Source organism: Sciurus vulgaris, assembly GCF_902686455.1.
Source record: "Sciurus vulgaris genome assembly, chromosome: 13".
NCBI lineage: Eukaryota > Metazoa > Chordata > Mammalia > Rodentia > Sciuridae > Sciurus > Sciurus vulgaris.
The window spans coordinates 42,403,269-42,416,854 of record NC_136474.1 but is presented as its reverse complement, the minus strand read 5'-3'; the positions used below and the strand labels follow the sequence as shown (position 1 = coordinate 42,416,854).

At 39.4% G+C, this 13,586-nt stretch overlaps 1 protein-coding gene across 1 annotated transcript in view; it reads right to left on the bottom strand.

Annotated features, from left to right (window-relative positions):
- EPB41L3 (erythrocyte membrane protein band 4.1 like 3) overlaps positions 1-13,586 on the bottom strand; it is a 218,378-nt gene that overhangs the window by 18,079 nt on the left and 186,713 nt on the right. The window contains 5 exon segments of the mRNA XM_079109220.1: positions 8,886-9,106; positions 12,350-12,525; positions 13,228-13,254; positions 13,256-13,302; positions 13,304-13,324. Coding sequence (XP_078965346.1) covers positions 8,886-9,106; positions 12,350-12,525; positions 13,228-13,254; positions 13,256-13,302; positions 13,304-13,324 — 492 coding nt within the window.

The following is a 13,586-nucleotide window of genomic DNA, read 5'->3' as shown; positions in this document are numbered from 1 at the left end:
GCAGGGATAGAAAACAAACCCATCTGGTCAAGCGGGGGCACCTACAAGTTGAACCACTCATTTTCTTTCTCTGGGATCTGTGGCCTACTACCTTCCCACAAGAATGCAGCTTCAAGCCAAAGCAAAAGAAGAGCCAGAGCTAGGTGTTGTCAACAGAGCCTCCTCCGAGGAAGACCCGAGGCACGCACAGCCCGCAGGAATTGCAGGGACGGCGTGGGCCACACTGACCTGTCTGGTGCTACATGTCAGGAAAACCAATTTGTCATTTTCCTCCCACCCTTTCCACTAACATCCTGAGAAAGCTCTCCTAAAAATTCTTAATGCAAATAAAATCGGGTTTACGTATCTATATACATATTTTTATCCTAGTAATATGTCACATTTGAAAGGTAATGAAAATAAAATTTACATAAAAAGCTACTGTAACAGTCACTGGACTTTCAGCCCCTCATTTATACGGTTGCATAATTTATGCCCATTTACGAACATCAGGCTGTCTGCATTACCTATGAATTATAAAAAGCACATGCCAGTGACTCACAGGCATATGTTTTATATATGAAAAATGTAACTCAATTTTCAAGTAGCATTGCTAACAGATATTTTTTAAGATTACATGTTATTTTATCCCACCTTCCAGTATAAAGAGGTATATCAAAATATGTATTTAAACAGCTTATTGCAAAAATACCATTCAAATGATGCAAATAATAGTAAAAATCATTTAAAAATAAGGAGAGAGAGAGAGAGAGAGAGAAAGAGACATCTACTTGGAAACAAATAAAACAAAGCACAGCATTTGACAGAGCCTAGGAATTCAGGGGAGAATTACAATGTTAATTTCAGGACAGGTTTTTAATCTGTTTCATAAGGGGTTATGATTGAAAACAGTATTTTCTGTGGTGTAGAGTAGAACAATAAGCATTGAAATTAAGACATAACTTGAATGTCCTATTAATGGACTCACCCTCTACAAATGTCAACTAATTATTCATAACATTCCCTTGATCAAATTTTTGGATTGCTATTTTGAAAATAAAAATCAGAACTGGGGCTGTATAGTTTTGAATCTCACTTAAAATAATTCCCTCCCTCTGAAAAACAAGACTTGTCAGTAAGGACAACTGGGACAGTGTTATCTCTCTGGATTTAACTCTGGCCATTCTGACTTTTTGGCACTGTCCCTAGACTCTGATTCGTAAATTTCTAGAAGAGAAGGAGTCAGAATACATGCTTGGCGTGTAGATCTGAGGCTGGCATTCTGACAAGCTTGCTAAACCTAAGTAGATTTCTTTCAGAGAAGAAAGCCTAACTGATATATTTTTAATGATCTGACTACCTTGGTTAATAACTGGGGCACGGAGTGACCCTGAAGTTTTTTATAGGGTAATTGCTGTTACAGTATTAGCATGTATGCAAACTAACAGCCCAAGGAAAGACCATTTTGAATGAATAAGAAAAAGACATGCTATTGTTCAAGCCTATAGAATAACTCAAAGATCTTAGGCTTTCATGTCGAACACTTCTAAAGTCCTTTAAGATATCTGTCTTCCAACATAGATTATTTCCCATATGTTTTTAAAATTTAATTCAGTAATTTTCCAACATCTTGGCACTACAGTTTGGTTTTAGATTCCAGTGAGGGGTCTGATGTCAGACCAATGTGCTCGAATCCTTGCTGTTCAAACCTGTGACACACTGGGTGTGTTTCATATTTTAATCTTGGTTTCCTTCTTGGAAATGGAGAAAATAACACTAAAAATTATATTGGGTAATGGATACTAAGTGCTTTATAGAATGACCAACATGCATAGAGCTAAAATTTCCTATAATAGTAATAATATATAAATATTAACATGTTGCATAATTATTAATTTTCCTTGGTACACAAAATCAAATATCTTTGGCCATATCTAAACTCCCTCAAAAGCTGGGTATAGTGGCACATGCCTATAATCCCAGCTACCTGGGAGGCTGAGACAAGAGAATTGCTAAGTTTGAGGTCAGCCTGGGCAACAGAGCAAGATCCCATCTCAAACAAAACTGTAAACCCCAAAGCTGTAAACTCCCTCAAATTCCTACTTAGTCTCTAGTCAGTGAACAAACACACTGCCTGATCAATAGTCAATTAATGAAGAAAAACTGAAAATAGCAGCGTTTTTAGCAACTGCTATAAAACATAAAATGTACTAGGACCAACTGCAAAAGGTGTAGTATGTCATCAGTTACCACACAATAATACTGTGTTTCCACAAATTAAAATGTATGAATAAGTTGATTACTCTTTTCCTCCAAATTTGAACCTCTTTGTTTTGTATTATCAAAAAATTACTAAGAAATTCACAAATAATTATGTTATGAACTAAATTTATTCTTATGTTTCTTGATAGGTAATTTGATATTCTGCCCTTCTTATTTGATCCTTTTGAAAGAATAATGGGAAAGAAATGATTGGCCGACCACTTTCTTGTTTGAAAGGATTAAGCTTTTCTATACTGGGGTTCACTCTTGAGAAAGGCTGGCACTATGATTTAGCTACTGTAACATATGAGAGATGTAAAAAGAACTACTGTCATTAGTGATTTCGTAAAAGGAATGTGAGAGATGAATTATATAGGATGTCACCCAGTTTAGCTGCCAAAGAGCTTCAGGCCTAGAGAATAAAATGGGCCATATAAGCAAACAGCATTTTTTTTTTTTTTTTTTAAACTGAATGACCTCAATGTGACTTTTTTAGCTCAAGCAGAACTAGCATGCACAGCTCTTTGCACCTGGGGTTAAGAGTCGACACCGAGCAGATGGTGAAATACAAAGTCTGGTGGCAGGAGAGCTGTATGTAGTAGGCTAAGGTTGGGGAGGAGGGTGGCGAGGACTGCAGTGGTCAGCGCTATTTCAGTTTCAGAGGTTTGCAATAACAAGGACAGTGAGGACCAGGAAGCTCCCATCCTGCATTCACTAACTTGCAACGATGAACTGCTGTGATTTGTTTTGCTGATGTAATGCAGACATGCCCAAGTTTACATTAACTCTCATGCACCGATTACAACAAGATGTATACCCTGGATTAGGCACAAGATCTGTGTGGTTGGTTAAGGAAATGTTCAGTTTTTAAAATTTAGAAAAGCATAAAACAGAAATCTTTTTCTTTCTTTTTTCCTTTTCTTTTTTTTTTTTTTCTTCTTTATGTTAGACTCAGGACTGATTCACTGCTAAAGAAACATAAATATATTTGCAGGTTGGAAATATGTAATATTATAGACAGTCTTTACAGATAATATTGTCTTCTATACTACTTGATAATATTGCCACTATGAGAAATAGTGATAATAAAGCCTTGGACTTAAAGTAGTTCTCAAAATATTTTTCAAGAATAAAAAACACATATGGGTATGGGTGTATGGGTGTGTGTTATATGTGTGTGTGTGTGTGTGTGTGTGTGAGAGAGAGAGAGAGAGAGAGAGAGAGAGAGAGAGAGAGAGAGAGAGATTTAGTTGGAGCTCAGTCTCATACAGCCCAAGAACTTTGAAAAAGACTCTTATGCAATATTAAATTAAAAAGCCTAGACTTCCATTTAAAGCACCTGTGAGAACATTCATAGTTTTTCCTTTTGCTGTACACAAATGGCTAAAATATCACTAAATACAGGTACTCACACACCTTCACAATTCTATATACTCACAGGTGCACCTCAAATTATGACTTTCTGGCTGAGCATGAAACTGAAGTCTTTTTGTGTGTGTTGCCTTGACTTTTTTTTTTTTTTTTTTTTTTTTTTTTTTTTTTAATGCTAGGAGCATATGGCTTGTCTCCTGTCTCAAAAGTCCTTATTTTGTGGGAACAGGAGAACTGGAGGGAGCCTGGGAGAGGCACAGGCAAGAGAGGACAGGACAGCCAGTGCCTCTGGGGGCAGCTTCTATTCTTTTCCCTAAGCTCTGTTTGAAGTGTGGAGGAAGGGAAGCTGCTGTGCTATTCACAGGGCTGTGGAGAGGTGGGAAAGGGGAGCAATTTAAGAGCAAAAGCTGCTGCTCACTGCACCATCAACTCACCCAGTTGCTGAGATGAGGGAGGGAGACTCACAGGCTGACAGGCTTTTTCCCCCACTATGCACATACCTGGCTTAGGGCCAAGGACACCTCACCAACTTTCTTGACTTGACCACACTGTCATATTGTGGGGAGTTCTTGTCTCAAGTGGGATTGGAAGAATCACTGCTATCTGATACATGCACTGACACAGTTTGCATTGATACAATTTCAGCTTGGTTATATATGTAGAGAAATCTTAAATAAATCCTTCCCTGACTGTATTTGAACTGCATGCAGTTCTTCCTGGTCCTGTTTTTGGTCCTACCAATGACGGATGACAGGTGGCTGTTTCAAAATGTTATTGACATTCTTTCTGACCCAATGCATGATGGGACCTGATCCACTAAATCAGTAAAGATATGTACAATCAAGGAGAGCAGCAGGGGCATTTCAGAATCTCCAGGAGACTAGTTTGCACATTTGGAAAGCTACCCAGGAGATTGTGACATGGTCCCTCTCGCAGTCCTCTCTCTATCTCTCCTTGAATTTCATTTAAGCTGGAAGCTACTTATCTGTCTTACATGTGATTTGTTTTGTAAGATGATAACTGATCAGAAGTTTTAACTTAGCCCTGATCTTTTACATAGCTAAAGGGCTATTTGAAATTGACTTTTGGCTGAGTCACTCCACATAGGACTCAGCCAGTAGCAGAGGATTCTGATTGCACTCAGACTGCTATGTCCACGTGGTGTTGTGCCTAACCCTGGGCCTGGGTCGGACTCCCCAACACACAAAACCTCAACATAATTGGCACAGACAATAAATGAGGCTCTGAAAGTAGGACCACTATCGCAGCAGCCGGCTAACACTGTTTCGGACCGAAGCACGGAACACGCAGGGGAAGTGTGTTCTATGCCGAGGTACACACCTCTTCCTCTGAACTGTCACTCGGGTCATTGTCTAGGGAGGCGCTCAAGGAGGCCGCCTTGGGCTCCAGGTAGCAGAGGCACAGAGCCAGAGGGAAGGAGAGAGTGAGGGCATATGGCACTGAGAAGGAGGCGGACAGCAGAAAGAAAAAGATGAAGAGGAAACAGGGCACGAGGGAGGGTGAGCGGATCGGGAGATAATGCTGCAAGCTCTGGGGTAGGAAGTTGGTTTCGGATAGGTTGGGGAAAGAGAGGTACCCATCATCATCTAGGAGAGAGGGGAATGACTCAGGGAGCTGCAAGGAGAAGGAAAACAATGTGGCTCCTTTGCCAGTTTGCTGTCTATAGCTGAATGCCACATCCTGGTCCCCTATGTAAGCTTTCCCTTGGCTGTCGGAGTCCAAGGCCAGCTCTCCCTGCAGATGCTCAGCTCTGGTTAGGGCGGAACCTGGAGCTCTGCATTCGTTCTCCTTACACCTCCTACGGAGCTCAGTGGGGGATGTAGGGTCAGAATGGGCTGATGGGGGTGACAAGGAACATGAGTCAGTGCCAAGCTCCGGTGACTGATGTGAAAGAGACAGAGAGAGACAGGAAGCAGCGAACAGAGGTGCAAAAGGACAAAAAGAAAACTGCAATTAGTTAATTTTCTTATGGGTATCAATATAAAATTATAAAACAAGAATTTTAGCACTGGGGTTGCTTGGGAATTTTTAAGTAAAGCTGCATGCCAATGTTGCCGCAGATGGCTACAGTTCTCCCATTAGACCATCACATAGCAGGGTGGAATTTTTAAAAAGTCAGAACAGAAAGTAACAATGGGCAATCTCAATGTCTACACATTTCCCATGATCCAAAAATTTCATTCTAGACCGACAACTCTAGGAAGGTTTAGGGTTTTGAGAGCAAATATAACTCTAATAAATCAAAGTCAAGACTTTCAATAACCTTCTCCTGATCTCCAGGTAACAGATCTGTTACAATGGTTCAGTTGGATTAGAAGTGAAAACAAAATTCAATTCAAATTTTGATTATTTAAAAAGACTTTTTTCCTAGCATTATTTCTTTCCTTGGTTAGTCAACTACATCCAAAACAGGTGGGTTTACAAATCTAGAAGTTTCTGGCCCCACTCCTATCTGATAATGGGGGGACTTAACAATTAGCATTTCAGGAACTCTGACTCCCCAACAAAGGACTGAGGTTGCTCTGAAAAGTCTTCTATTTTGCTCCTTTATGTAGGATGTAAGTGGAACTCACACTCAAAATGATTTTGATAAGCTAACCGGCAAAAATGAATGTGTTGTCTTGTAACAGTTTCTATGTGTAAGTTTCTATTATTTGTGGGCCATAAATAATAGAAAGATACAATTTCCCAGCCTTCTGATTTCTCTTAGTAGATAAAGGGCATGTTTATACCTTTGGTTTGTGTCCTTAATACAATGTTAAAGCCGGTATCTGCACAAAAGTAACATCCTGATGAGTTCTAGCTTTCATGGGACAAGTGAACTTAGTTTCATTCTCTGGGGCCCTGGTGGTCTCAATGCAGGTGGTGGAGGGGCTGCTGGGCAAGAAAGGGAAGAAAGGATGCAAGCAAATCCCAAGCAGACCTGGGGCAGAGCACAGGAGCTGCTACAGCCTGGTAAATTCAAGGCCAGGCCACATGAAGCCTGAAGATAATTAGACTTCTGTTGTGCTCTCTGTGTGTATGTGTGTGTGTGTGTGTGTGTGTGTGTGTGTGTGTGTTTTGCCTAATGTCCGGAGAGCATGGAAATTTTCCAGTCTGCCTGACTGGTGGTGGTTATCCAATCCTGACTTGTGGAGAAGTGGTAAATATAACAACAGAGGGGGGACTAATGTACAAATAAACTACATCTGAGGCCATGAGGGAAAGAAAATGCACAAGGAAAGTATCTCTTGAATATATCTGCCCAAAGAAGTGTCTCTTTTGACCATGACAGGAGTGTGTCTTCCCACACACTCACATTGACATTAAACACTGCATTTTTAAACAGGAATCTGCACACATCGCTAAGAATAATGCAGATGTTACAAGTCACCTTCTGTGTGAAGACAACTATTCTCTGGTGGTGAGACCCATGATCTGACCTGAGGGAAGGAACATCAGCAAGGGAAACAAACCTCCTTCCCATGCTATTCTCAGGACTGGTCTTTTAAGAATTATTTTCAATAATATGTTTTCATTTGGTTAAAAAAATAAGTACCCTCTATGTTACTGTTTGATGGTGGAAAATAATACAATTAAGGATTAATCTTCCATGCTGCTTCTGAATGTGGTTTTAAGACAGCTTTGTCTTTTTAAAGTTTTTGGGGAAATAAAGACAGCTGGCAACTATGAAGCCCTGGATCTCAGCTGTAACCTCCTGAAGGAACCCTGCTCAAAACACTGGCTCTGCAGAGATCAGACAATGAGGGAAGTCGTTTTCTTTGTCCTTTTATTTTCCCATGGCATAAATGGCACAAGGTGAGGATAACTCAGTGCTATATGAGACATAAACGAATTGGTAATCTTTTAAAATTGAATAAAGTGAGACTGCACCTACTTTTGGAACAAACTAAAAATAATTTACTTCTGTGTGGCACTTAATTCCATTTACACATCCATGGGGATCATTTGTTGGCATGGGTGATCTTGAGAAAGTTTGTAGTAATTGGGTATAAAAATGACACTTTGCATTTCAGGTATATTATCTTCATTTCATGTCCCAGTGAAAACCAGCCCCTGACTTAACTGACAGGAAGAGCGTGAAAATGAAATTTAGAACAAAGCAAAAAAATGTCCAAATATCCCTGCCATCATTTCCTACCCTGTCCTTTTTTTTTTTTTTTTTTTTTCCCTTCCTGTTTGGCAAATAAAGAAAACTTTTCCTAAAAGAGCAAAATTTAATGATGGATTGGGTCACTTGGAATATTCTGACTATAAAAATTACTATTTGGTTGATCTACCCCCATTTAGATGTTGCTGTTAAAATTATTATGGAAAGAAATATCCTTCTAACGAGTCACAGATGGTGATTCTCTATCACACCCATCTGTATTTGAAAAGCCCACTTAAGTGTGCACTTGTGAATGGAAGGAACTCACATTTCAGGATAACCCATAGGTGACATGAGCATTTTTCTCCCCCTATTTCCTCTATGAACTTATATGTTCAAGGAGCTGCTCTGCTTTTCCATGATTATTATGCACAAACTTTTCAATGTGCTGAATTTTAAAACTGTTCTTCTAAAAACTTGCTTTATAGTGCTGGGTCACCAGAAATAACCTGATATTTAAAAGTGTTTAAGAAGAAATTTAATTTTGTGGGGGGGGCACACGATGTCACGAAATGCAATGAATAAAACACCTGGAGAAAATGTCACCAACTCCACTTCTCAACTTCCTGTGCAATCTTGTGCCTTCATATCCCATTTTAAAATATGGCCACTAACTCCTTTCCTGATCAGATTGTAATTGTAAGATCAAGAAAGACGAATTGTAAACACACAGGCTGTGATACTTGTAGTTAGAAGAATGGTGATGTGATTATTGTTGTATCTCGAAAAAATATACCATGGGTAGGAGAATGGGGCCAGAAAACAAAGAAAATAGCTTTAGTGACAGTTCTGACATGAGAGCCCGAAAAGAAATGCAGGTTACACCACCCAAAGTATTTTTAAGAGGAGACAGACAGGACAGCTGTTTGAAAGTTCTTATGTAGCACATTCCTTGTTAAAATAAAAAATTTCAAAAAATTAAGAAAGCAACTTGCAGAGGAAAAATGTTGAAACAGAATAGTAATTTAAAAACTGACATCTGAAGGTAACTAGTGCTGAGTTATGAAATACCCTAAGCTTAACGTATTTCTGGTCACATCCTCAGCATTACTGAGCGTTGTTAAGCTGGAGCAAGCTCTATGAGGCAGCCTGGGAGCTGTACCTTTCCCTCGTGCCGGACTGCCGAGACAGGTGTGGCTTCCTCGGCCTTTTTCCGTCTCTCCTCTTCCTCGTCGCGCTCCTCCTCGGCCTTTTTCTCCGGAGTCACAGTGGTGATCAAGTTGGTCTGAGAGATGCCCTTTGGTTGTGCGTACTGGCCAGTACCAACCTCTGCAGCAGACATAGAATCCTTCATGTATATTTCATGGTTTTCATTCACTGATGCTAAAAGCAAATACAATTGGAGAAATAAGATCTGAAATAGTTAGGTAGAAGAGAGATCAACAACACCAGTGTCCCATTGCTGGGAAAGAAAATACCACTACAAAATACCAGCTTTGACACGAAAAAGAATCTAAGCACTCTTATAGGCTTCCTGTTCCACCTAGGCCTGTATTTTTCAGTTTTTAAAATTATTTCAATGCCTTTGTCTTGAAGGCCAGAATAAAGCTCAGCCACTCTCATGCTCTCTAGTGAGGATGTGTATGAGGCTGGAAGGGAGCAGACGGAGATGAACTGGGCTTCCCTTCAACCCCCCACCCAAAAGCACTGGCTGGGCACCAGCACCAGGCACTGAGTGGCAAGTTCAATGACTCACAGCAGCGGACAATATTCTAATACACTTGAATTTGAACCACATCTTTGGAAGTACTATTCACCAAAGAGCTTTGAATGGTCTCATTATTTCCAAATGCTTAAAAATCTAACATTCCTATGATATAAAAGCCCCAAGGGTAATAATGAAAATTAACCCATGTTGTGGCAGAGGTATAAAATTCTGATGGTAATTCCATTCAAGTGAAGTATAGAAATCTTTAATATCCACTGCATATTAAACAGTCTGCCATGATGAGATGCATATATACTCATTCACATCTCTAATATTTGAGGAAAACAAGACAAATGCTGCCAAATGAAATTCATGCAAATGCAGAGCATGCAAACATAAGAGATATAAGATACAGACTTTCTACCAGCTAAACATATCTCAGTGAAGAGATGCTAAATTCAGTTCGCTGTTAAAACGGGTGTTCATTATTTTACATTTCGATATTTATAAAAATTGGATATCATGAAAAGAAATGCTGCTTTTCTAATACACAGCAGTTGATCACAGACAAAACATATCTGCGTTCACTTTTAGGAGCTTTAAAACATAAATAAAAGAAAGGATTCTGAAATGAAATCCCTTTCTGAAATCCTTCTGATGGCTAAATGCTTTACTAAACTATTCACTAAGATATTTTATCTATCTTTATACAAATGAGAAAGCTGTATGAGACCAGGTGGGCTGTTTTTTCCTACAAGAGGTTGCTGCCTTGCAAAAAAGCAATGTATGTTCCAACATGCAGCCAGCTCAGCAGCACAGAAAACATACGAGAAGAGGGGAACCACCAAGATTGAGACAAACACATACTAACATCACTTTTGGGCAGGGAGGAAGAGACAGCATGAGATTAGTGCATTGACTTCGCAAATGTCTTCTGTCTTCTCCAAGTCATTATCATACAAAAGGTCAAGAGGAAAACAACATTCACGAGAATGTGCTCCCTTGGGTGCACATCACTGAACACAGTGGATGGTGGAAAGAAAGTTGTGGTTCTATAAAAGTTCCTCAGCACTGACACAGAGAATGTACCAATAGTTAACAGAGATTCTCTAAAGAGAGTAAATGGGACAAAGTGAAAAGAAGAGCTTCAATGTTGTATCAGAGATATTCAATAGCTTAACAGTTCTGATCAATGTTTTATTCTAAAGGGCTGGCTTTACAGAATGGTACAGTTGTCCCTTGGTATCCCTGGGGAATTGTTTCCAGGACCACCGTGGATATCAAATCCGAAGATGTTCACGTCTCTATTATATAAAGTGGTGTTGGATTTGCATGTAACTGCACATTCTCTTTTACGTTTTACATCATCTCTTGATAATAAGTAACACAATGTAAATGCTATGCAAATAGTGTCACACTGTTTTGTCTAAGGAATGATGACGAAAAGTCTGTACATATTCAGTGTAGATAGGAGTTTCTAAAAATAATTATGCAGATTTGGAACTCACAGATACAGAGTTAATTGTAATGAACTTTTTAGGCCAGCTCACAAATGAAATTGAAATAATTATATCTATACCAAGACTGTTTTCTACATATATTTTTACAACAAGTATATGAAGATGGTCTAACTCCCATTTTTCTAGGAAACTACTTCAGACCTGGAGAGCTGAAATCATTTGCCAACCATTATCTAGATAGAAGACAACAGTCTGGATTCACTCCCTGAGTTTTTCTTGCCAGATGAGTGCTGTTCTCACTTTAGCAGTAACACAGAAAATATAACACTAACAATACCAGTGTGACTTCTTCTATAAACAGTTTTCTAAAGGATGCCATCCAGAAAATTCTGTCTTTTTCATCAGGGGATTCAGGAAATATGTCACCCACATAACTACACTAGGGTATGGTGGCAGAAGCAGGGGAAAAGGAGATCTTTGGGGAGCAGATGCAAAAACAGAGGGGAGAGAGATGATTCCAGGCTCCTGTAACATTTATTTTATTTATGCTTTTGCTTCCTCATTAAAATCATATGTGCATGCCAGCAACCTAGCACTTTTCATTTGCACAGGGTGGGTTTTTAACAGAACAACTAATCTCCAGGTGTTCTGAACTAGAAGATGGAAGTTTGGCCACGACTCAGTTCCCAAGTGTCACTATAGTTGGCATGCCTAGTGGCAGAAGCCCCCTTCCCTCATACTACAGACAGCAATACACAGCTGAGAGACAACATGAAAACAGGACTAAAAATTCCTGGTTGTTATTTCTTAGGAAGGTCATCTGAGTGATGCTGTCTCTGTTTTGTGTGTGTGTGTGTGTGTGTGTGTGTGTGTGTGTGTGTGTGTGTGTGTGTGTGTGTGTGTGTGTTGGGTGGTGTGTGCTGGGGATCGAACCCAAGAGTATTAACCTTTGAGCCACATTCCCAGCCCTTTTCATTTTTATTTTCAGACAGGGTCTCACTATTTTATTTAGGGCCTCCTTAAGTTTCTGAGGCTGGCTTTGAACCTGTAATTCTCCTGCCTCAACCTCCTGAGTTTTTGGGATTACAGCCATGTGCCACCATTCTGGTCCTTGTCTTAATCTGCTGACTCACCCATTTAACTTAACAGCAGAGAGCACTTGTATAGCAATGTTCCCCACTCCACCACCTTTCTCCAAATTCGGGGTACTGGTTTATGAAAGTTACCCTCCTCATTCCCAAAGTACCTAATTTATCTCAGTTTATACACATCTATAGACAGACAAGGAATTATTTTGGAGGTGGGGATTTTCACAATCTCCCACTTAGCTCAGATCCTCGGCTGCTTTCCATTTCACAACATCCAAGAGGATCTACATTTATACAGAGCTCATGACAGTTTGGTACACTTTCCTGGTGAGTTACTAGCAATTATTAAGAGCCAGTGAGCAATGCCTACCTCCATCCAAGCTGCGAGACATGGTGTAACGTTTGCTGGACGAGCGTTCAAAGTAAGGCGCGGGGCGATCAATCAGTGCACTGGCTCTCCTCGTCTGGGCTTGCGTCCTTCCACTGTAACGGAACTTGGAACCCAAGGTTAGGAATTTCTTTGGAGGTGCTTCTGGTAACAATAGTCTAAGATATTAAAGAAAGCACCAGAAAGATCATTAAGGTCAAATATTCAGAATGCTTTTCTAACTTTTTCACTGTGCTGCATGTATTAGAGGTTTAACATGCAACTTGTAGTTAAATGAATTTGATTTTTATTAGAAAAGCTATCAAGTCATGAAGTATATATTAATAAGGGATGCTGGAGACAAGATATAAGTAAGATAGGGGTTGGGTTAGACTGCATGAACATTAATATTTATCTCATAAACTAGAGAGTCTAGAAAGTCTAGAGAATCCATGACTCCATAAGCCCAAGGAGCAACTAAATAGATGGTTTAGTGAAGGAAGAATATAATTTGTTATTTTTGTAGCCGTAACTCTCGTTGGGTCTAGTACTACGTGTGCATAAAGGAGTACAGGATGTCAAGAAATTATTGAAACCATAAGGAATGGACTGGATACTTGAAGAGGACACTATAAAAACAATGAAAAGACACTTTACAAAAAGAGTATGAGTAAAATACAAATGAAAGAAAATCCTTTAAATTTATTCAGAAGTACTTTCAGGATTTCTTATCAATATCTATTGAAAATGAACTTGAAGGAATAGACAGGATGTTTATAGTTTCCTTCTTCCCCTCAAACTTTTTCAGTATAAGTGATTGAGTCATTCCAATTCTTCCTTAGGGAAAGAACAGAAACCAACCCCAAATGATCTCTACCTACCTGAAAAATGTATGGTGCTCAACACTACTTCCATAAACGCTTGGCAGCCCGATGGTTTGGCAGCTTAAACCCAATTGGTGCTTTCAAATTGCTCAAACTAAATTTAAAAAAAAGCACATATATTTATAGGTAGAGTCAAGTTTTAAAGTATGAATACTGATGCTTCACAAATGACTTTACAAAATCATGCCACCCCATAAGATTTTTTTTCCTCTGCTCACTAAATCAATTGCCATATGTGGAATCCATGTTATACACATTCATTTAAAAAATAATCACATTTATCTCTTTAAAATGTGGCAAGGGTAGATAAATGTGTCATGCATGCAGTAAATGCCTTCCGCAACTAGTGTGGATCT